At 39.3% G+C, this 26,239-nt stretch overlaps 1 protein-coding gene across 1 annotated transcript; it reads left to right on the top strand.

Annotated features, from left to right (window-relative positions):
- The first annotated feature begins 12,132 nt into the window (after positions 1-12,132).
- On the top strand, positions 12,133-12,900 carry LOC130140519 (putative UPF0481 protein At3g02645). The gene has a single exon (XM_056320101.1). It carries the CDS (start codon positions 12,188-12,190, stop codon positions 12,842-12,844), a length of 657 nt encoding a protein of 218 aa, XP_056176076.1. The 5' UTR covers positions 12,133-12,187; the 3' UTR covers positions 12,845-12,900.
- The last annotated feature ends 13,339 nt before the right edge of the window (positions 12,901-26,239 follow it).

The raw sequence follows: 26,239 nt of genomic DNA, 5'->3' as shown, positions 1-26,239 counted from the left end.
GAGAATTATTGCACGCACGCAGACCACCATGCTATGTTCACCTCACTGAATATCTTGGTGATCTAGATGGAACCCATATGGAATCCATTGAATCTAATGCTCCAAACGTGTTGCATGCACATTTCGAGATCAACCACAATTTCACTATTAATTCTATCACCACTATTGCTCTCCCCTCCCCCCCCCCAAAAAAAAAAAAATCATTCAAGTACTATCTATGTGCCAACAATGCTGTATTATGCTGCAAAAAACAAGCAATCGAACACAACAATAAACAAAACAAGAAAATAAATCGAACATTGGATTTATGTGGTTCTGTCGATGTAATTTACTCCACGGAGAGAATAGCATATGATTCCCCTATAGATCAAGTGATATAATGGAAATTACAACAACACTCGAGTCATTCAAATATTATTAATGTTTCCCAATCCCAAGTACACCTAATAACTCACATAATATTTAACCCTCACAATTTCTTGTGAAACAATGTCGCAACTTTACAAATGAATTCACAAATCCTACCACAAGGTTTATTGGCTTCAAAATACTTGCAATTTCTTTAGGATGTAATCCACGAGCACATCGCACTATTAACTGTAATGGCAAAAGCTCATCTGCTCTTTGATAGGAAAAAATCAACACCCATTTAAGAAATATATAATGTTTGGATCCAAAATAGAAAATCTCTTTTAGGAAACTTACTCAAATTAGGAAATCTTCTTGGATCAAGTTTCCTTTACGGGCTCAAACTCAAGATATATGTTCAACAATCTTCATCTTCATTTGATGTTTGAGTTAAGTCACAATTGCTTCGTGTGAGCCTGATCACTGCTAATCTCTCGGAGCCCCTCATGGTCTCAAATGCTACAAAGATCTTTCAAGACCAAGCTGCACTTGAACTTTGCCATAATTGTGGACTTTATCAAGACACCAACTCAACTATCACCTCTAGCCACTATACAAGGATTCTAAGACAAAACTTTTACCATAGATAAAGCAAAACTGTCATTGCATCCATTTTTGTTAGGAGATCAAAGATGAACCTTGTTAAACTCAGCAGCTATATCAATCGTTGGTTTTATAGGTTTCATTTTGCCATAAGCACCGTTTGCATCGATTACTGCATAAGCACCTATCGTCGAGGCTAACAATGTAATCTAGAGGGGGGTGAATTGATTAATTTACAAAACTTAACAGTTTTTCGTGAAATAACTTGAGTTAAGTTTGATAGATGGAGGAATGGTTTGACAATACCATATGCAAGATGCTTCTATCAGATAAACAATTGAAATAGGTAAAGAGATAGAAGATATTACACGCAGAATTTAAAGTAGTTCGGCTTATATCAAGCCTACGTCTACTCTCCTAGACTAATAACCACTAACAAGGTTGGAATGCACTAGAAATCTCATTAGTAGTTATAATGTAACACGTGTTGCTTCTTTTCGAAGCTGATAAATCCCACTATCAATACACAAGCATTCCTGTCACGCTTGTACAGTTTTCAAATCACAAGTTATATCAATAAGAATTCTTGATAGATTGAACAATAAGTTAATAAAGGCATGATTGCAGTAATCAAAGAGAGCGTGACAATATCGGTGTTGTAACTTTCTCAATATTCCTTTGGTCGCGTCAGCTTTTGATTCTCTTATAAAAACCTTCAGTCTCAATTTAGCAGTTGGATAATCGTCAAGCGGATCAATTAGCCATTGGAATTTGATGGACACAACTACTGGATATCTGGTTGCATATACACTGAAATTTTCTTAGCAAATGTATAGTTTCGATAAATAGAGTCAGCAATTTTGTCAATCATCCATTCCTCTGATTGAGTGAGGAAAATAGGAAAGAATTGATTTTATTCAGTCTCCGATTCTTCTTTCGTGAATTCGAGAGCTAGTGACGAGCCTTTAGATACCAATTTAGAATTAAATCGGAAAGAGTTCTAGGTCTTCGTATCTAGATAACACGATAAGTATCATACATATATAGTTGATGTAGAGAGCTGCCTTTATCAACGATCCAATGAGTCTGATAAAGCTGCCCTCTAGAGATTGGGGAAAAGTGCCAAAAAAGTCCTAAACCTTTTGCATTAGTGCCAATTTAGTCCTAAATCTTTTTTTGGTGCCAATTCAGTCCTAAACCTTTTGCATTGGTGCCAATTTAGTCCTAAACCTTTTTTTGGTGCTAATTCAGTCCTAAACCTTTTAAATTGGTGCCAATTCAATCCTAAACCTTTTGTTTTTGTGCCAATTTAGTCCTTCCGGTCAATTTTGACCGGATTTTGCCGACGTGGACGCCTGCCGGCCAGTCACCGGCGTTGACGTGGCGCCGACGTGGACAACTTTAATATTTTTTTAATATTTTTTTGAATTTTTATTTTTTTTCCTTTTTTTTCTTTTTTTTCTCACTTTTTTTTTGGTCTCTCCCTCCTCCCTCTGGCCGGTCGCCGGTCCGGCGACCGGCCAGAGGCCAGAGGCCGGTGAGCTCGACCTCGCCGGCCACTGGCGAGGGCGGCCTCACCCGGCGAAGGCGGGCCTCGCCTTGGTCGGGCGAGGCCCGACCTCGCCGGATCTGGCGAGGTCGAGCCTCGCCCGACCAAGGCGAGGCTCGAGCCCTCGCCGGATCCGGCGAGGTCGAGCCTCGCCCGACCAAGGCGAGGCTCGAGCCCTTGCCGGAGGCCGCGGCGAGGGCGAGCCTCGCCATGGTCGACCTCGCCTCGACCATGGCGAGGCTCGCCTCGCTGCGGCCTCCGGCGAGGCTCGCCCTCGCCGGGCGAGGCCGCCCTCGCCAGTGGCCGGAGAGGTCGAGCTCGCAGGCCTCTGGCCTCTGGCCGGTCGCCCGTCCTCTGGCCGGTCGCCGGACGGGCGACCGGCCAGAGGGAGGAGGGAGAGACCAAAAAAAAAAACAATGGAAACAAAAAGAAAAAAAAGGAAAAAATTCAAAAAAATATTAAAAAAATATTAAAGTTTTCCACGTCGGTGCCACGTTAGCGCCGGTGACCTGCCGCCGGCCGGCAGGCATCCACGTCGGCAAATTCCGGTCAAAATTGGCTGGAAGGACTAAATTGGCACAAAAACAAAAGGTTTAGGACTGAATTGGCACCAATTTAAAAGGTTTAGGACTGAATTGGCATCAAAAAAAGGTTTAGGACTAAATTGGCACAAATGCAAAATGTTTAGGACTGAATTGGCACCAAAAAAAGGTTTAGGACTGAATTGGCACTAATGCAAAAGGTTTAGGACTTTTTTGGCACTTTTCCCCTAGAGATTGACTTACGAATTGCTATCGATTGATCTTCGTGAGTATATGAATGATCAAGACTTTACTCAGCTGTTTACCTAATCACGGTCTCTCCAAGTCTTCAAGAACCTCATTCTCCTAGACTTGTTGACCCTCTCTATTCAAGTCCACCTAGCTTTTAGTCGTCTTTCACTGTAAACTTTAGATACCGACGAAGCGTTCTTTGTCTACCTGAAATAGACAACATCTTATAAAATAGACAACATATGCATTTAGCAATAAATAAGAGAAATAAAAGGTTTTGTCAACTTCATAATATTACAGAGAGGTTTTCCCTACAGTCTCCTTTGCCTCTATAACCGGGGACTAGGATGCTTTAATTTGTTCTTCTAGTTCTTTTTATAGATGCATTAGATTGGATTGTTGTTCTTCCCTAGGCAGATCTTGGTTGATAGTGTTTCTACCTGCTGAACAGGTTCCTTATCTTCAGTAACCTTTCGTAACTCTGATTTTCTTGAAGCCCGACGTGAATTGACTCCTCTACTACTTGCGTGTTCTTGTTAACACTCTCTATGCTTTACTATTAGTAAAAAACCAAGAAATATACTTTTGTCCACCTTTTGATCAAACTTACCAACACTATCATTTGCATTCTTTAGAATGTAATACTTGCACAAAAAACATGAAAGTATGAATTGTTTGGTTTTCTATTTTTAAATAACTCATGGGTGGTTTTATCCAAAAATGGATTGAGAAAAACTTGATATATAATGTAATAAGCAATAGATACTGTTTCAGCCCAAAAATATAAAGGAAAATCACGCTCTATCAACATGGTCCTATAGAGATCTATTCTCTCTCTACAACTCTATTTTGTTGTGGTGTGCGAGGAGATGAAAAATTATGTTCTAAACAATTTTCGTCGCAAAAATATGAAAAATTTTGATTTTCAAATTCTCTCCCATGACAGATGAAATGCTAAAACATTTTCAATTTGAACATTTTTGGCAAATTTTATGAGAGTGAAATTCTTCATGTTTCTGAATTAGAAAGCGAACCCAAGTTAATCTAGAATAATCATCTACTATCAACATCTCTTACCATCGAGACTCAAGTTTCGAGTTGGTCTAAAAAAGTCCAGTTGTTGTAGTTACAGAATTGGGTTTGTAGATACAGAGTTTATGAATTTAAAGGGAAAATTCTAAAAAAAGGACTCGAAGTGGAGTCATTTTCTCAAATAAAGGCCTAAAGTAGACATTGTCTCAAATAAGGATCTGAAGTGCCCTCATTTTCTCAAATAAGGGCCTCAAGTGAATCTTGTCTCAAATAAGGCCCTGAGGTGGTCATATCAGTTTCAAATAAGGACCTGACTTCACCGGCTAAAGGGTGTTTTCGTCTTTTTACTTTCTTGAATTTTTTTCTTTCTTTTTTCCTTTTTCTGTTTTTTTCTTTTTCTTTTTTTTTTTTCCCTCTCTTCCCTCCACCGGCGATCGCTGGGGCCGACGGAGGTCGTCCTAACCTGGGCAGGCGAGGGTTGACCTCGTCGGCATAGGGCAAGGGCCGCCCTTGCCTACCTTAGCGAGGGTCGCCCTCGCCAGATCCAGCGAGGGCAACCCTCGACCTCGCCAGCCCAGGCGAGGGCGACCCTTGCCAAATCCGGCGAGGGCAATCCTCGCCCTTGCCAGCCCAAGCAAGAGCGGCCCTCGCTCAACGCCGACGAGGGCGACCCTTGCTCGACGCCGGCAAGGGCGGCCCTCACTTGAGGCCGTCGGCGGCCAGGCGCAGTGACCGCTAGGGAAGAAGAAAAAAGGGAAAAGAAAAAAGAAAAAGGAAAAGAAAAAGAAAGTGAAAAAAAATCAAAAAAATGTATTTATAATTTTTTTTACTAAAATACCCCTTCTCCAGCGACGGAATAGTCACCGGCCGGCTAAAAGTCTTTATTTGAGACAATTTGGCCACTCCAGGCCCTAATTCGAGACGATTTGGCCACTCCAGGCTCTTATTTGAGACAATATCCACTTCAGGCCCTTATTTGAGAAAATGACTCAACTTCGGACCCTTTTTTGGAATTTTCCCAAATTTAAATGAGCTTCTCACTTGCTTTCCTAATGAACATGCAAAGCATAGATTAGTAACAGACCAAAAAAGAAAAAGCATAGATTAGTTTTTTCATACTTAATTTTAGGTAAACCACGTACTAAATCTTTAATGTCCGACCAAAATAAAAATCTTTAATGGACTATTTTAAAATTTGTTTCCTACTGATATTACCAAGCTTTCTTTCCAAATGTTAATTTCATCCTTCATAGATACAAAGCATTAAATAGAATTAGGTTCTACGTCTAGTAGATAGATATTACCATGATGTCTTCCCGTAATGTTTGAGTTTTAACTTTATTTATCCCAACACACTTATCTTCTTCAAAGCTGTTTTAAATCCTCTATCACATAGTTGGCTTATGCTAATTAATTATATTTGAGTCATTTGACCAGAGAATGTCATCAATGACAAGATTTCCCAACTTGGTGATCGCTTTGCCAACAATCTTACCTTTACCACTTCCTCCAAATGTGACATTTCCTCGATTGACTTAGGTAAGGCTTATAAACTTGGTAGAGTTCCCTATCATATGCCTTGAGCAACCACTGTCTAGATAACATTTGTTCTTTTTCTACGAACCCTACAACGAAAAACAATTTCATCATTTTTTTGGGTAACCAAATGCATTTGGGTCCTTTCCTGTTAAATGACGCGTCATATTTCCACTTAATCATGTTTTCCTTTTTCAATCTTTTGGATAATGTTGTTTGAAATAATTAGGATTTATGCAATTTGGGCAACTACAAAATCGTTTTCCTCTTGGTTTAAAAAATTGCCTTTCATAATGACTTTTATAAACATAAACAAAAGGGTTTTTCTTCAATCTTTCTTTTAACTTTTGGAAAGAGATTCCGAGTTTCACTTTCCTTTTCAAATCCTAATCCAGATTTATGGAAATGAGGACTTTGTATAAATATAATCTTTTCAAGAATTTTCAATCCAAGAGAAATTTCTTGCAGATTTTTTGGACTTCTTCCCTAATAGAGACTTTTTACTTTTGGGAAAGATCTCGTTCATCCCTTATAATAGGTAAGTGTTTTCTTTAGACAATCAAGTTCTTCCTTTTGCAAAATATCTTGTGGTTTTAGTTTAGAAAGTTCTTTCTTTAATTCAAATTTTTTTTCGAAGCCTTCTGATGCTCTTTTGACATTTCCTTTAGAAAGCCTTGCATTTCATCGCAAGTGAGATTGGAAATAAATACCTCCTCACACGCGAGTTTGCTAGCTCTTCATCCTCCTCGTCGTTTGATTCACACTCCGGGTCTTGGCTTTCAATGCTTTCGTTTTCTTCACAAATTTTCATTTGTTTTTCACTTGAGTAGAGGGCAATTCGGCTTAATATGGCCTGTTTTCCTGCACTCAAAGCAACTAACTTCCTTACCTTTGTGTTAATCCTTGTGCTTGGAAAATTTCCTTTCTTCAGTTTCCTTCATTTTCTTTTAGCCTTCGAAGTTTCTGAATTTTCTCATGAAGCTCTTGTGCTTTCTTGTTAATAAGGTCATCTCCTCATCTTCATCATCCTCTTCAGACAATGCTGAGTCATCTGTATTAATTGTGTTATCTTTAAACACAGAAGATTTCTTAACTTTCTGGTTGTTTTCATCATTTTGAAGTTCAGCTTCATATTCCATCACAGTTCCTGTCAACTCATCCAATGATAGTGGTTGAATTCTCAACGTTTCACAAATTGATGCCTTCATGATTCCATTCCTTTCGGAGTGCCCTTAGTAACTTGTTCGGATTCTCTGCGCTAGTATATACCTTTCCTTGACTGGCGAGACTATTGATGATTTCAGTGTACCTCAGTTACATCTGTGTGATTGTCTCATCTGGTTTCATGTCGAACGTATTCTATATTCCCAAAAGATTGCTCATTTTTGTCCCTCTGGCTCTATTAATTAACTTCAAGTCTATCCCCGATATCTTTGGCTGTAATACATGAAGATATGCTCTTAAATTCAAAAGGAGATAAAAACAATTAAAGTTTTAGTATTAAGAGTTTGTCTTCTGGTCAATTCTTCTGGAGTGATTGTACTTATTGAAGGTGTTTGCTCTCTTTGGCTGTTACTTCCAGATGATACTGTTGGAAATACTGTTGTCTTGAGCAACGTATGGACCATTTCTCAATGATGTTCCACATTGAATAATCCGTTGATTGAATCTATACTTATCCTGCGTTTTCAGTAACTGTAATTAGTCCCATCAAAGTATGGAGGTCTTGTGGTGGATTGTCCATCAACAACACCTGGACCAATGATGTTAGCCATAATCCAAATCTTTATGCTCATAGATAGAACACTTCAATTCAACAAGCATTGGAGCTCTGATACTAATTGTTAAGGCTAACGTCCCACTTTCCCAGACTAACAACCACCAACAAGACTGAAATCCACTAATAATTTCGTAAGCAGTTACAACATAACAGTGATAGTGGTTGAATTCTCAACGTTTCACGAATTGATATCTTCACGTGACTCAATTTCTTTAGGAGTACCTTTAGTAACTTGTTCGCATTCATTACACTAGTATATACCTTTCCTTGACAGGCAAGACAATTGATGATTTCAGTGTACCTCATACACATTTGTGTGATTGTCTCGTCTGGTTTCATCTTGAACATTCCTATATTCCCAGAAAATTATCATTTTGGTCTTTCTAACTCTATCAATTCCTTCAAAGATAACTTCAAGTCTATCCAAGATTTCTTTGGCTGTACTACATGAAAAAACACGCTTTAATTAAGCCGGAGATAAAGCACAGTAGAAAACAAGTAAAGCTTAGGCATTAAGAGTTTGTTTTCTGTTCTTCTGGAGTGATTGTAGCCATTGGAGGTGTTGTTTATTCTGTTTGGCTTTCACTTCGAGATGATATTGTTGAAATAACTATTGTCACAATTTGAGCAGCATATGGACCATTCTCAATGATGTTTCACATGGTATAATCCGTTGATTGAATGTAGCCGCTCATCCTACATTTCCAGTAACTGTATAGTCCCATCAAAGTATGGAGGTCTTGTGGTGGATTGTCCTTCAACAATACTTGCACCAATAATGTTAGCCATAATCCAAATCTTTATGCTAATAAGAAAAACACTTCAATTTAACAAGCAATGAAAACTCTGATACCGATCGTGGAGCTAATTTTTCACTCTCCCGGACTAACAACTACCAACAAGACTCGAATTCACTAGTAGCCTCGTGAGTAGTTGCAACATAACACGTGCTGCTTCTACCCACAGCTGATAGATCCCAAAATCAGAACACAAGCACTGTTATCACACTTATACACTTTTTAATCATAGATAATAGTAAAAAAGAACTCATGATAGAGTGAAACACAAGTAATAGAGGCACGATTGCAGTAATCAAAGAGAACGTGACTATCAGTGTTGTAGCTTTCTCACTTTTCCTTCGATCCCTTTAGCTTGCTTTGATTCTCTTATATAAACCTTCAATCTCTAATTTAGCCGTTGGAGAATATTCAAGAAGATCAATTAGTCATTTGAATTTGATGAATACAATTACTGAAAATCTGATCGACCATACAATTAAATTTCTTGGAAAATGTAAAGTTTCTTTAAATTGAATATGTATTTTGTCAATCTTCCGGTCCTATGATTGAGTGAGGAATATAGGAATGAATTGATTTGATTAGTCTTCGATTCTTCTTTCGTGAATTAAAGAACTTGTGACTAACCGTTATATACCAATTAGAATTAAACTGGAAAGAGGTTTGGGTCTTTGTATTCATATAACACAATGAATGTCATAGATATAGTTGATATAGAGAGAACTATCTTTATGAACGATCCAGTGAGTCTAATCTAAGTTGCCCGCTAGAGATCGACTTACGAACTGCTATCCATTGGTCTTTCTATATTAGTGCAAGACTTCACTCAGCTGTTCACCTTATCATTGTCTCTCCAAGTCTTCACGATCGCCTGGTTCTCCTAGACTTGGTCACCCTCTAGCAAGTTTCATCTAGCTTTTAGTTGTCTTTCACTATTATTCATATACCAACAAAGCGTTCTTTATATAAACATTACCTTTAATAGACAATATTTGCGTTTATCAATTAATAAAGATAAATAAATATTATCTTAGAGAGATCTTCCCATTACCCATATATTTTAGGAGTTTCTAGTTGCAACTTCACCTTGAGCTGAAACACTGTTCAGATCCCTATAAATACTGCCACAATCACTCATATGCAAAACCATTGGAGATTTATCAAATGTAGCTTCTTTATTGGCAATAGGTGAATTTAATTTTGAGAACCACAACTAATAACTCCGCTCACCTTGTACAAAGCTTAGGAACATGCACTTTCTTACCCTCTCAAGCTTAACATAACTCACTCGAACATGAACGGACAATCACACATTTCAAGAACAAAATAATTAGCAATGTCATCTAACCACACTTTTTCGGGAGTCTGACCTCCAATCGCAGTCGATAGGAATCCATTCATCAGGTAACTTCCCATACTAAGTGCATTCGCCAGAAATTTCCTAGCCATATCATCATTAGAGAGTATTTTATGGGTCCTAGCAATGTTCTGTTGATCAACTCTGTAAGTTGTTGTGGTTCACTGTCACTAATGCTGTGTCTCATTATGCTTTTCTTCATGCAAAATTTATTTAACAGCTTCGAACAAAACTCTATACTACTGTTAGTTCGAATATGTTTGATCTTCTTATGAATCTCCATTTTATTAAAGCTCTCAATTGCTTGATTCTGACAATAGCATCAAACTTATGCTTCATCACAAAGACTCGGGTGCTCCTCGAGTAGTCATCCATCACTCTTAGCATAAATCTAACACTCTTCCTCGAAGATAATCGCGACACCCTGCAAATATCTTAATGAGTCAACTCTATAATCTTCGTGGTTTTCTAATAGTCATACTGAACTGCACTATCTACCGTTTGTCTAAGTTGCAGCACTTGCATATATTCAGCTCCTTAGCCACATAACTACATAGCAGATTCTTTCGTCAACATCTTTTGGCTTCTCTTTTTAATTTGTTCCATACATATATGCCACAATTGAAACTCTCAAGCAGATTTATTTGACGTCTGCACGGCAAAACCGATCACCATCACCTATTGAAGCACATACTAGTCACTGTGCTTGATCCCTTTTACTATCACCAAGACATCTGGAACGGCTTTAAAACTCCACCTTTCGAAAGCATATCGACACTTAGATGATTCTAGGGCACTCAAGGAAAAGGGGTTCTCCTTCAACTTTGGAACATACTTCACTCAAGTCAATGTCCTCACGATACCATCGTGCATTCTAATTCTAAAAACACCCATAACACTATCGTACTCTACATTATTCCCCAACTGCACTTTACCACTACCACTATTTGTTCACTAATAAGTAGTAAAACCGGTACTTTTTTAGTATAGCGTGAAACGAACATCCATAATCTATAACCATCCGTCAAATAGTGAACTCTTAGTGGTAGAAAAGATATAATAATCACTTTTCGTGACACTTTCAGCTATTGCAGTAATATCATAAGTAGACTCAATCTAATTCTTTTACCTTTCTCATTTATCAACTTAAGGCAATCTGTTTTGAGATGCCCCCTTTTATAACAATTTCAAAAGATAACACCACACATCCTAGACTAACTTTGTTTGTTTGGGTTCACACTAATCTTGCTAACAAAGTACTAGATCTTCCTCCACCTTCACCTACTAAATCAACAGTCATTGGTTTACTAAATTCTTTTCTACGGATGCCTCACTTAGAATCAAATCGCTAACCTTATCACATATCAAGCTTCTAGAGAAAAAGGTATTATTAACAGCAGTAATAGTAGTATTTCAACATCAAGTAATGAGAATAATATAATCAAAGTACGTACCTTATCATTAAAGTCAATCTCGGTCGAACTCAATTGACTAATGACCAAATTGAATTCATCGATATGCTTAGCATCCGACGCACCTGCGCCCATCTATAAATGAAATAAACTTGCATCAAGTAAACCTTGTTAATCATAGAGGGCTTCTTGTACATGTTCGACAAATCATTCATCAATCTCGTAGCGGTCTTCTCTTTCACGATGTTAATTGCGAAATTACTAGCCAACGTCAGCCGGATAACACCCAACACCTATCTATCCAGTAAATTCCAATCAGCTTGCTTCTTCGCCTATGGCTTCTCATACTTGTTCGATAAGGCATTCATCGATCTTGCAGTCATCTTCTCTTTCACGATGTTAAACGCGACCTTACAGGTCAACGATAGTCGAATGATACCCATCACCTATCTAGCTTTTAGAACCCAATTATCTTACTTCATCCACTTTGGCTTCTCCTCAAATAGGGGTATGTACAAATTCCTTTGATACAGGTAATTCTCAATTTGCATATTCTATAATCCGAATCCTCCCATCAAATCTATCAATTTTCATTTTTCCTTCTTCTGTTGCCATCGATTCGCTCAACTCAGCTAAGCTTGGGCCTAATACTAATTGTTGCAAAAACAATGGGATTGTACACAACCATAAGCAGAATAAGAAAATAAATCGAATATTGGATTTACATGATTTGATCAGTGTGACCAATTTCACGGGGAGAGTAACACGTAATTCCACTATACATACAATGATATATTGAAAATTACAACCACACTCAAGTCACTGAAACACTTATATTGTTTTCCAGCCCTCAATTATAAGCCAATAACTTTATGGGCTCAAACTCAAGACACATTTTCAAAATATTCAACACACTAAATTTACTCCAACAATGCAGGAGCAAGATTACGTCAACAGGCTCATCCTCCAATTTTATCCCCACAGCACGCATATCGCGACGATGGGCAAATGCCTACACGTCTTGGACGTCCTCAGGAAGAACCTTCTGCTCCTCGAGACAATGCCCAACAGGGACCTGCTCGACCTGGACTGCGTGAGGCGTGAGAAGGGTCAGGAGATAATCCGGTCGGCCACTGAGCTGAAGGAGGCTGGGATCCAACTGAAGAAGAGCGAGACTCGCTGCGTCAAGGACATCTCCTTTGCCGATGGGGTCCTGAGGCTTCCTGTTATCATGGTGGACGATTGCACCGGGCCCATGTTCCTCAACCTAATGACGTTCGAGCGCTTCCATTTTGGGGCCGGGAACAAGGTCACGGCCTACATCTTCTTCATGGACAACATCATCGACACCGAGCAGGACATCGCGCTACTCCGTACGCAGGGCATCATCCAGAATTTCCTCGGGAGCAACAAGGAGGTCGCCGACCTTTTCAACTCGCTGACCAAGGACATGACGGTCTTTCTCGACGAAGGTGACGAATCTGTGCAAAAGAAGATCACCGAACACTGCGAGAAGTCCTGCAACATGTGGAGGGCTAATCTCATGCACACCTACTTTAGGAATCCTTGGTCTATATTGTCCCTCATCGCCGCCCTCTTCCTTTTCGCCCTCACCATAATTCAGACCGTATATTCCGTGCTCGGCAACTACAAATGAACCCTCCCATTGCCTCCCCTCTCAATAATTCTTCTTTTCCATTTTGTGGTTTTTCTCTTGATGGCTGATGCTCGATAATTGTCTTTTGATTGGTTGTTGATTGTTGTTATTGATGATTTTCCTCCTGTTTTCAGACGTGCTCATTTCCCCCTTTAAATGTTTTGAATGATGGACATTTGGCTGTTTATTTATCATTACCAAGTGATGATTCTCTTTTTTCAGTCTTCTTCATGTTGGTCCAATTTGGATAGGTAGTCTGAAGGATAATCAAGTTTAGGCAAATGAAATCTTCCGTTGCAATATTTTCTTCTTGATTAATTTGTAAAGAAGTGCAGCAAAATTAAATGGAAAACAAATGTGGCCTTCAAAGTCATCTCTAATTTTGACCAAAAAGAAAACTCATCTCTAATCCCATTGGCTTCAAAATTTAAAGGAATCTATATATTTCCCAATTGCCAAACAATCAATCATCAACGACAAACCACCAACATACTTTACTCCTGAGAAACAAATATTTTTGAAACTTCCAACATCCTTCCTGAAAACTTCAAAGTAATATTAAATATGAATGAGAGACATATCGTTTTAAATTGAGTTTAGTGCAAATATTCTATTATGTTTTGAATTGTGCATGATTTCAATGTGATCTCCCGAGTCCGCACTTTCTTTGTCCTTTTGTATTTGGGAAAAAGAAGTTGGGGGGAAAGAACATAAGGATGTAAATTGGAGAAAAGGAAGATAGGAGAAAAGAGAGATTTTGGTTGAAAGAGAAAAGGACAATTAAAAGAAGAAAATAAAATGGAGGAATAGGGAATACTGAGAGTCCCTTCCCATGTTTCCTAAGTTCCCTCCTGTTGTTTTTCTTCTTGAGAGAGTAGGAATACGCAGAGAACTTACAGGGAATATCCTCCCAACATATTGGGGAATCATTTTCCCTGTCTCGCCTTGAGCTTTCTAAGGACTTGCTCAAGTCCAAAATTGAAGAAAATGAAGATAGGAGAAAAGAGAGATTTTTGTTGAAAGAGAAAAGGAAAATTAAAAGAAGAAAAGAAAATGGAGGAACAGTTAGTTTGAGAAAAAGTTTCAAACTGTCATACTTTGTTTTTATATATGAATACGTCTTATTAACTTTAGAATTTGGACTAGAATCTCCTCACTCTCCTAAAAAATAAATATGACGGAGATCATAGGTCAAAGAGAGAAATCTGGTAACGGAGTGAAAAGTGAAGAGTGAAAAGTGGTCCAACCCAATTTAAAATTCAATAAAAGCAGGGTTGGGTTGTGGAAGTAATCAAGAGCAGGTTTGAGCTAGCTTGTCTAGTCCTTTTGAATTGACATGAATTATCTATCTCGTACGATACTCCTCTCAATGCTTCAACAAATCTCAACAACTGATTTATGTAGATAAGGCATATATCAACGGTTGAGATTCGCCGATACACCAAAAGAAACACCGTTGGAATAAAAGATATTTGCCTCTTTTGAAATTCTTTGGCCCGTCTAAAATCATGACAATTTCCTGTATAAAACTTTTGATTGCACATGCAGTTTGTATCTACGAGCCTAGAGGCTTTCGGATATGCCTTGCTCTGAGAAGAAATTTTTGTCTGACCCGAGTCCATGAGCAAAAGTAGCGAACAACCTTTAATTAGTATTTTTGTTTTTGTCCTCCCACTAGAGCCTTCAATCGTTTATGAAAGAGAATTGAATGTGTTGTACGGGCGATAAGGACTCGAAATGGGTCATCAATATTCGTAATTAGAACTTGAGGCTTAAGATGGATGTTGTGTAACATATCTCAAAGAGTGAATAAAAATGGCTAGTATAAAAAGTTATGGAATGTAACAATTCAGATAGTTTAAAAAGAGTATGAAGTCAAAGTCATGTTAGGGATACTAAAACTGAAATGAAAAATTGATTCCCGAAACGATGTATTAATGTGTTCGGTTTATGGAATTAGTTGCTCTTATATTAGATCAACATTTTTCATGAGATATTTGTGTTTAATGTTTATAGCAATTATAATGAATTCAAGCTCTTCCAGATTGGAGCTCATAAATGCTCATGGCTGATTCTGTATAAATGTCGAATTCCCCTTACACTTCACGATCAATCATTACGGCATCCAGTATTATTCTCGCACTCCACGTTTCACCTAGTTAATCACAACGCTTGCCAATGTGATCAATCCAGGAAAAGATTGAGCAATGACTCGAAAAGTTAAAGAAAATTTCTTCCTTGAGAAAGGGAGGGGGAGATTCAGTTGGAGTCCAATACTCTCTGTCAGGCACGTATCAACCATATAATAACGAAACATGTACAGTGGGAAGCACGGGTACCACATTTTGGCCACGAAAATGGCACGTCCAGGATCACCACAATCAGAAACCGAAACACATTAATGGAGAAATTATCGATTCGCATACCTGATTTGGAATCCATCGAACTTGACGCGGAATTTGTGACGGTTTCCGAACACGAACGCAAGTGCTTCTCCCCTATACCCTTCGTTAGAACACTGGCCTAATGAGATTGCCACTCACGAGAAGAAAGTTCTCTCTAGATCCGTATGTGAGTCAAATTGTGCATCATCAGGTTAGGGGAGGGACTTGAGCGCTATTTATAGAGTCTTCGATAACAGGCCCTCTCATTACGGTCCGGGCCGTACTCGGGCCACACCAGCCAGCCCCATATTAGACTTATTAAGAACCCATATATCTTACCTTTATTATACCAAACTAATTCAGTTAATTTCAATTAATGAAGCCCACATTAGGAAATTCTTACATTCTCCCACTTGGGCGATATTAATTAAAACAGAACTGTGTGCGCACCCTTATATTGGTCTAGAGATTATTCTTAATAGTCAATCCGATCCCATAAAGTCTCGAACATCGAATCATGGCGGTAACTACATGTACTCACGCAGAGCCTTTCATGGTCACGAGTGTTTTCAACTTTACTGATATGGATTCAATATGGTAGTGTGTCAAATGGACAATACCTCATAATGAGTGATACTTCATGTGTTGTCCATTTTGTTAGTCCAAATTCTCTCTCCTTAAGTGTCACAAAACCTAGTGTGTCACCAGAGAATATCCTTCATGGTTCCAATGAACCTGCATATGTCTTACCTTGATAGTTAACTGTACTTTATATGTAACAAGACACATCGTTAAGGCTAATATCAAGAATGTCTCATAGCCTGTACTCAAGGTTTACACAATGCCTCGAGATTTTCATCAAATATGTGTACTCAACTTGATAAATCTATATTCACAAATACCTCATTGAATGCAAAAGAGTTGATACATATTCAAATATTACAAAATGTAACAAAATCAAATACAAACTTCATAAGAGCAACATAAAACTAAACAGCTCCCACTAATTAACAGTATCCCATGATACTCCTAAGCCCATGTTCATGACATGTCGATCAAATACACAAGGGCGAAGGCCTTTAGTTAGCGGATCTGCAATCATATTATCTGTTGAAATGTGCTCTACAGCAATGTCACCAGTCTGAAATTTTTCCTTTATAGTTAGGTACTTGACCTCCATATGCTTAGATCCCTTGAGACCTCTGTTGTTGTTAACAAATAACATTGCAGAGTTATTGTCACAATACAATTTATGGGCCTATCCACAAAATCACATACGGTCAACTCCTTAATGAGGTTCCGGAGCCAAATTACCTGAGTAGCGACCGAAAAGCATGCTACAAACTCCGCTTGCATCGTAGAGGATGTCATTGATTTCTGTTTCTCACTTTTCCATGATACTGCACCTCCTGCTAATTTAAAGATGTAACCCGTTGTCGACTTCTTTTCATCTTGACAGCCAGCAAAGTCTGAATCCGAATACCCGACCTGCTGTAGGTCCTGAACATATTTGTAAATCAGCATATAGTCTTTTGTCCTCTTTAAGTACCTTAAAACCTTCTTGGCAGCAACCCAATGATCGTGTCCTGGATTTGACTTATATCTACCTAGAAGTCCTGTTGCAAAGGCAATATCTGGTCTAGTACATACTTGAGCATACATAATACTCCCAAGTGCACTAGCATAAGGTACATTCTTCATTTGGGCTTTCTCAAAATCTGAATGAGGACATTCTGACAGACTCAACTTATCACCCTTAATGATAGAAGTAATTCCTGGCTTGCATTGCTGTATGTTGAATCTTTCTAAGATACGATCAACATATACCCTCTGAGATAAACCCAATAGTCGGCGAGAACAATTTCTATGAATCTCAATGCCAAGGACAAAAGACGCCTCACCAAGATCCTTCATATCAAAGTTCTTTGACAACATTCGCTTTGTCTCATGCAGTAAACCAAGGTCACTGCTCGCAAGCAGGATATCATCCACATAGAGTATAAGGAAAATGAATTTCCTCCCACTGACCTTGCAGTATATATATTGATCTACTTTGTTCTCAACAAAACCAAATGAAGCGACAACACTATGAAACTTCAAGTACCATTGTCTAGGAGCTTTCTTGAGACCATAAATAGACTTTTTCAATCTACATACAAGCGTACTTGAATCATCTGCCGCAAAGCCTTCGGGTTGCATCATATAGACTTCTTCATTAAGGTCTTCATTGAGAAAGGCAGTTTTAACATCCATCTGGTGTAACTCCATATCGAAATGAGCTACCAATGCCATGATCACTCTGAAAGAATCTTTAGAAGAGACTGGAGAAAAAGTTGCTTCATAGTCTACTCCTTCTCTTTGAGTGAAACCTTTGGCTACCAGTCTGGCTTTAAACTTCTCAATCTTTCCTTTGGAGTCCCTTTTAGTCTTATACACCCATTTACAGCCAATGGGTCTATGACCTTCATGTAATTCAACAAGTTCCCAAACACCATTATGCTTCATAAACTGCATTTCATCTTTCATTGCATCCAACCACAGTTCCGACTGAGGACAAGAAACAGCTTCCGCATAAGTCACTGGATCAGCCACAGAATCGATATCGTAGTCTTGCTATCCTATAAAGACTAAATAGTCCGGTGGTATAGCTGATTGTCTCTCCCTAATGGATCTCCTTACTGGAGCAGCAACAGCCCGATCCTGCACCTGAGAGCCTTGAGGAACTTCATTAGGAGCTATTTCGACAACATGATCCTGAGCCTTAATAGGTTCAGTCTGTGGTGTAGGAGTCTCCACAATTATCTGTATGGGAAGAGATAAAGATACAACATTACCCACCGTACTATTATCCTCAATAGTCTGTGAGCAGCTACTTTCTTCGGCCACATCAAACTCCAGAAACTTGGCTGTCTGTGATTCCACAATTCTTGTGCCTCCATTGGGATTATAGAACCGATATCCCTTCGAATGATCCGGGTAAGATACAAAGTAACACCGAGTGGTTCTGGAGTCCAACTTACTTAATGTTGGATTATATAACTTCACTTCTGTAGGACATCTCCAAACCTTAAGATGGTTTAAGCTAGGCTTACGTCCAGTCCATAACTCAAAAGGAGTCAATGGAACAGCTTTAGTAGGTACACGATTCAGAATGTACAAAACTGTTTTCAAAGTTTCACCCCACAGAAAACCAGGTAAATTTGTCCTACTAATCATACTCCTCACCATTTCCATAAAGGTGCGATTGCGCCTTTCGGCTACACCATTTTGCTCAGAACTCCCAAGCATAGTAAACTGAGCCACTATCCCAGAATCCTCTAAGTATTTGGCAAATGGCCCCTTAAGCTGTCCGGCATCGCCATGCTTGCCATAATACTCTCCTCCTCGGTCAGATCTAACAACGCTTATGACCTTTCCCAACTGTTTCTCGACTTCAGTCCGAAAAATTTTGAACTTGTCAAGAGACTCAGACTTTTCTTTAATCAAATACAGATAGCCATATTGAGAATAGTCATCAATAAATGTGATGAAATAAAAATTTCTACATAAGGTTGCCATATAGGGTCCACTTATATCAGTGTGAATGACCTCCAACAGGTCAGAACTTCGGACTGTAGTTTTATTCCTTATCTTGGTCATTTTACCTCTACAACAGTCTACGCATGTCTCTAGGTCATTTTTAAGAGCAGGCATGATGTTAGTCTTTATCAGCCTTTCTACTCCATCCTTAGAGATATGACCAAGCCGTTTATGCCACAATGCATAAGACTGTTCCTTAGGTAGTGGTCTCTTGGAAACAACCTTTTCAGTCGTATAATTGACGTATATGTCATTGGGAGACAAACACAATCTGTACAATCCGTTGGACATATTACAGCACCCAACCTTATTTGAATTAAGAAACAAAGAAATAACATTATTCTTGATTTCAAAAGAGTAGCCATACATGTCCAAACACGATACGGAAACTAAGTTCCGTCTAAAAGAAGGTACATAAAAGGTGTCTTTCAACATTAATCTAAAACCAGAGTCTGGAATCAAGATTACATCTCCCACAAACACAACATCGACTTTCTCGTTGTTTCCCACAGTGAGTCTTGATTCATCCTGATTTGGCTTCCTCCGGTTTATGAATCCCTATATGGTAAACGTAACATGATTAGTTGCACCGCTATCGAGCTACTAAGAACTGGATGGTGCTTCTGATAGGTTGGATTCACAAACAAGTGCCAAAGAATCATTACCTGTAGGCTCACGTTTGGACAATCAAGTTTTGAACTTTTCACAGTCCTTCTTTATGTGACCTTTCTTCTTACAAAAGAAGCAGCGGTCACCATCCCTTTTGAAGGATGTTTTCTTTGAACCCATATTGTCAGATTGACCGGTAGTGTCATGAGTACCTTTATGAGTACGATTTCTGGACTTAATATCCTTCCTTTTGTGGGAACCAGAAACATATAAGGCTAGATGCCCTTTTTCTTTCTTAAGTTTCTCTTCCTCTGCCACCACCCTTGCTATCAAGTCATTAACTGACCAAGTCTCATCTTGGGAATTGTAATTTGTCTTTATAATCCCAAAATTAGGTGAAAGGGTATTCAGGGCGTGATGCACAATACAAGCATCAGGAATGGAAACATTAAGAGTTTGAAGCTTCGTCTTTAGGTCTACCATCCTAAGGACATACTCTCTAACCCCAGCAGTACCATTATACTTCTTATTGAAGAGCTATCCTAAGGACATACTCTCTAACCCCAGCAGTACCATTATACTTCTTATTGAAGAGCTTTTGAAGAAGTGTACCAACCTCAGCATTAGATGAAATACGGTTTCTAGCCTCTAAGGCTGCCATCATTTCCTTAGCAGTACAGTCAGCTGGCAAATCACTTTTCAAGTGTTCTCGAATGGATTTCTTCATTGTCAATAAGCAAATCCGATTGCTTTTTTCCCAGGCAGCATAGTCCGTTTTCTCAGCTTCAGTACTGGTGGCCGTGATATCTGCCGGCTTATCCTTTGTAAGAGCAATGTGAACATCCACCAGCTCCATTCCAAATAGAAAATCCTCTTTCCATTTCTTAAAGTTCAATCCAGTGAGGACCTCAATGGAAATAGAATTACCGTTTACAGAAAAGGTGACTGGAAAACAAATAAACAATACAATCAGCATCATGATAGTACTTATCCAGAGAGTTACATACATCATTACATAATCACCTTTGGGCAGAAAAGATGACATGCAGTTGTACACTCTCCACATGACAGCGGCCATGAGAACATATTCTAATCTTTCGTGAAATCACCACCTTTGAGTGTATGAACCACTAAGATCAGTCATTTCTCAAGCACGTGCTATACATGTACCCCTCCATGAACCAATACAAGATCACCTCCTTTGGGAGTATGATCACGCAATAAAACAGGAGACATCCTACCACAATATGAGACCGATATTTCTCAAAACCAGTCAAATGTGCCGCTTTGACGATCACTACCCAACTGAATCCTTGAAAATCTCTTATACCATGGATATGAACTTTATGTATCACATTCACTATATACATATAATGCCAGACGTAGAGACAGGGGCGTATATCTCTGAAATTACATGTCATGCTAATTATATTGTTTCATTCATTGATAGACAATGAATTATACTCTACACAGTCCTTATGTGGTGATATACATGTGAGCTACCTTATGCATTTCCGAAACCATAGAGAAATACAAGAAAATACGCAAAAATACTCTAAAATACGCGTATATAGGGTTCTATACGTATTTTCACATATGTAAAAGCTTCAAACATGTAAAATAAATACATCACAATGTAGAGAATCTTGATACGAGCGCGTCGGTACCAAGATCATCCAAAACGGACGTCGGACGGGCCCTTACGCGCCGTCGGAAGGCTCGGCACGTGTGCGCATGTTCAGCCGATCAAACCGGTCTGAACAGCCAGTCCGATCGGTCAATGGTCAACATACCAGTCCGACCAATTGACCGGTCGGGTCAACAATCGGGGGTCGGGTCAACGATCGGGTCGGGTCAACGACCGGATCGGGTCAGGATCCGGGTCAACCCGGATCCGCGCCCTCGCTGACGTCATGCTGACGTTAGCCTGCAGTTACCGGTGAAAAGCGTGCCGGTTCGGCACGGCTGCGCGTGGCCGTCACGCGCCGCCGCGCCCACGGCGCGTGAGGGTGCGTGTGGCCTCATCCGGTGACGTGCCACTCGTCAATCTTTTCGTCTCAACGAGTAGATTTCGAATATGTAATAAAATTTTACATTCATCCGACAAAAAATTCCGAAAATGGGTAAAAACCACTCGGACATAACGAAAACGGTCTTAATCCGCATGTTTCGATTTTAATCTATGGCAGGCTCTGATACCACATTTTGGCCACGAAAATGGCACGCCCAGGATCACCACAATTAGAAACCGAAACACGTTAATGGAGAAATTATCGATTCGCATACCTGATTTGGAATCCATCGAACTTGACGCGGAATTTGCGACGGTTTCCGAACACGAACTCAAGTGCTTCTCCCCTATACCTTTCATTAGAACACTGGCCTAATGAGATTGTCACTCACGAGAAGAAAGTTCTTTCTAGATCCGTATGTGAGTCAAATTGTGCATCATCAGGTTAGGAAAGGGACTTGGGCGCTATTTATAAAGTCTTCGACCACGGGCCCTCTCATTACGGGCCGGGCCGTACTCGGCCCACACCAGCCAACCCCATATTAGACTTATTAAGAACCCATATATCTGACCTTTATTATACCAAACTAATTCAGTTAATTTCAATTAATAAAGCCTACGTTAGGAAATTCTTACACCACAGCCTTGGAAGAATCACAAATGCGGTCAACTAATGGGAAAGACTTTTAAATTGATTACTGGACAGTTACAGGGTAAGAGGCTATTCATTACTCTAGAAAAAAAAATAAGGTCTTTCTTATAGAGAATGTCAAATATCCAAAGGTTTTCCATAGACACGGCACGGCAATGAGGCGGAATTTTGTTCCATTTACTTGATGAAATTCTAGAGTGAAATTCTTCCCATCGGTGAAGACACATATGTCCCATTCAAGTGGAACTTGTTCTAAATAAGGGCCTGCATGGTTGCTCAAGGAGGTTTCTGATTAAAATGCCGTCGAAGACATCTATGACCTTTTGAACAATTTCTTATCAGATGTGAGAATTTTGTAATCCGAACGTTGAGGGCTTGACTTTGGCCCCACCAAGGACTTGGAATGAATTCAAATGTGCGTAAAATAATCCAGAATAATATCTAAACACAACGCAAAAGAAAGGACCCTTTGCTTTCAGCAAGTCACCCCTTCTATAGATCACTTTGCTGGTAGATACAACCAGAAATGATGAAGTATGCACAACATCCAATCTTTCCATCTCCTCTAGTGTTGGACTATCTCATTTGCTACTTTCTCAAAAAACATCTGGTTCAAAGTATAATTAGACGGCTCACTTGTTCCGCTTGTAAAATTTTGGTTTGCTGAATTTTTTTCATGGAATAATGCTTTGTATACTGAATTTGATATAGAAAATGGTATACTAAGTCATATGGCAGCTTATCATTGATTATTGATGAGGGCTACACCTAGGCAGAGCCTTTTGAAGAGTAACAAAAGGCCGTGTAAGAATGTACAAAGCGAGATATCATCAATCCTAAAAGACAAAAACTAACTTTGAATAGGGACATTAAATACAGACCCCAAAAAAAAAACGGGGGAATAGGGACATTAAAGAAACCTAAACCCAATACTAAAAATAATTTCCTTTACAAGAAAAAAGTGATAAAGATGTTGATTGGCAATGGGTGAGCTAACTCCCAATTTGCCATTGGACCATCAAACAGGACAACATGCAATTGAAGAATAGAGACAGACGGGCCCTATAGAACCTGCTAATTAATGAAACCGAAGTTTTGTCAAAGTCATAGTTTTCACAGGATCTAATTGGTGTTTTAAAAGAGAAAACCAGGTGATGTAGATCCTGTTTGACGTAGAAAAACTTGTGGCAAATTGTCTGTCAGCTGCATCACCCTGTTTGTTATGGAGATGGGTGCGACAGAAGGAGAGAGTGGGCGAGAGGGAGGACTGGGTCAAAAGAGAAATGGCGGTGGGGGTTACAATTTGAGGGCCTCATATGACTCCACATTGTTCAGTTGTGTTGTGTGAGGATTGATGTTCGGGATGAACAGTATTCCACCAGTTGCTTCGACATATTAGCGACGGTAGCCGATCTTGAAGGGCCAAAATCCACCACCACCTCCATAGTGTGCCTTACGTACTTTGGAGAGAGTGATGCCTCTTTTCCTTTTTCTATTCGCGTTTGTATTTCTCATTCATAATTCTTAAGAGACACATTTGATGCGCATTATAGTGTGAGTTTTGACCCTTTCAAGAGTATGTGAGAAGGTCAGTAATATTAATACAATTTAGACATTTTGAAATCTAACTACAATGTAAGGGGTAAGATGGCGATGGTTGTTGCCACTTTCACCACAGGTGAAGTTGATGAAGGCGGTAGTCATCATCGGCACTACCGACAAAGGCGCTCTCGTCATGTAGAGAGAGACCTTATTTTTTATGTCAACCTAGACGATAGGCATGTGCTCTCTCTTTATATTTCATAAAGTAATTTTTATGTCACCAAATCTTAAACGTTTTAATGATGACATATTAATATTTTGATATTAAATCTAGATGAATAAGTATGTAACAATGAAAAGATTATGTTTTTTCTTTAAAGCTCATTTGATGCTGATGGTTGGCAATTTGATTGTACAAATGAAGCATGTTAGAGGATTTGATTTCGTTAAAAAGTTAGAAGAGTGGAATTGGAAAAACAATACTGGCAAAAAGACTTAATTAGTCTTAACCTAATTTTAGAATGTTAGTGGGAGTTTAGTTTAGTAAAGCCCTTGAACACCGTTTTAAGTATTGTTTAGAAAACAATAAGGAATAGAATCAAATGGACTATCTGATGGGCCTGAAAGTTTTCGGAGGGTTTGACTTATACTTATAATGGAGTGGCCCAACCCAATGCAAGATTCAGTAAAAGCTAGCTCGGGTTGCGGAGAAAATCAAGAAGCGTGTTTGGGCAGCCTCGTTGAGTCCTTTTAAAATGATACGAATCATCTATCTCATATAGTGCTTCCGTTTTAAACAAATGAGGCCTATATTGGAATTTGTTGAGACATCAAGAGAAGCATCGTAAGTGTAGGAATAAAAGATCTTTGCCTCTTTTGGAATTTTTGGCCCATCTGAAATCGTTTAAGATTACCCATATAAAAACTTTGGCAAAAGGATACTATAAGTGCCATAAGTTGTGTACGGCGCTTACTTTAGTGCCAAAAGTTTTCGCCGGCTCACTTAAGTGCCAAATCGGAGGAAAAACGATCACTTAAGTGCCAAAAGTTTTTTTAGGATCACTTCAGTGCTAAAATTTTTGAAAAACGATCACTTAAGTGCTAAACTTTTTGAAAAACGATCATTTGAGTGCTAAGATTTTTGAAAAATGATCACTTAAGTGCTAATATCCGGCGAGCCACGTCAACTTCAGAAATTAATAAAAAAAAATGCCACATCGGATTTCCGGCGAAAAATTGTGTACGGCATCGGAGTTGGCACTTAAGTAATCGTTTTTCAAAAATTTTAGCACTTAAGTGATCGTTTTTCAAAAATTTTAGCACTAAAGTGATCCAAAAAAAACTTATGGCACCAAAGTGAGCGCCGTACACAACTTATGGCACTTATAGTGTTCTTTTGCCTAAAAACTTTTGACCACAGATAGGCATTTATGTATCAATTGACCTAGAAATTATCAAATATGCCATGCTCTGGGGGGATTTTCCATGTATGGACCCGGGTCTACGTGGACCGGATCAATAGCAATCGTTGTTGTGTTGGGTCCCAGATGGCATCCACTTACGTAATTCATTTGATCAACGACTGTGATTACATTTATATCATAGATGTAACATCCCGAATTTCGATTCATTTTCGGGATCAATAATATTGATATTATTCGTCATTTAATTTTAGTAAGTCTCGCCCGAAATTGAGCTCTCTCGAGATACTAATCAATAGGGAATGGCTAATTAGGAAAACGGTACGTGGACCAGGGACCCGATCGCGAATCGGGCACCGATTCCGAGAAACAAAGAGGAAATATTTTGGGCCAACGTGGGCCGATCCTAGGAGAGTGACGGATTTAGTTTGGCCAATGACGTACGATCGGATCGCGAGTGATTCCGCACGATCGAGAGTACGCGTGGCGAACAAATTCCGAACTTAAACCGAACGATCGAGACCCCTAGAACTAGTGATAATTCATCACGTCCTCCCAGTAATCGAGACCGTCACGACTCGAATAACCCTAGGTCGATACGCGTAACCCCTAAACAGCCGCCCGTTGGTGAGAGACCCTAAAATTCTAAATTGAGCGATTTTGGTCACGGAATTAGATCCGGACTTGGATGTCGGATTTCGGGGTCATGAGCGACTATTTTGCGAGGACGACGTCAATTTAGTGTGGCCACATAAATTTGGGGTTAGTACGGACGAAAAATAAAATTTCGGCCCGAAATTGGAAAAAAACCATTTTGCCCCTAAGCTTAATTTGGGGTATTCCGAATTTTGGGAGATTTGAAATAATTTTGGGGATTAATTTAAGGTTATATCAGCCCAATAATTCAGCCATGGAAATGACCAAAGTGCCCCTCAATTATTGGATAGAGATTAATGTGGGCCAAGTGTTCAAGGGCGTTTTGGGAATTTGGAAAAATTGGTCAAACATATTTATTGCCTTTGTCTCTCTCTCTTCATTATTTCTTGATCAACAAGCCAAGTTCTTCTCTCTCCTCTCCCTCCTCACGCCGGCCACCTCTCCCTCTTTCTCTCTCTCGCCGTGAGCACGCCGCCGGAGGAGCACCGCCGGCCGCCATTCGCCGCCGTGCCACCGCCCGAGCTACCTCCGACTGTCTCA

The sequence above is a fragment of the Syzygium oleosum genome, unplaced genomic scaffold, assembly GCF_021117445.2.
Source record: "Syzygium oleosum isolate NSW1041296 unplaced genomic scaffold, Sole_v2.1 Sole_v2.19, whole genome shotgun sequence".
NCBI classification, from domain to species: domain Eukaryota; kingdom Viridiplantae; phylum Streptophyta; class Magnoliopsida; order Myrtales; family Myrtaceae; genus Syzygium; species Syzygium oleosum.
The sequence above is the reverse complement of the archived record's forward strand: the minus strand, read 5'-3'. Positions and strand labels throughout refer to the sequence as shown.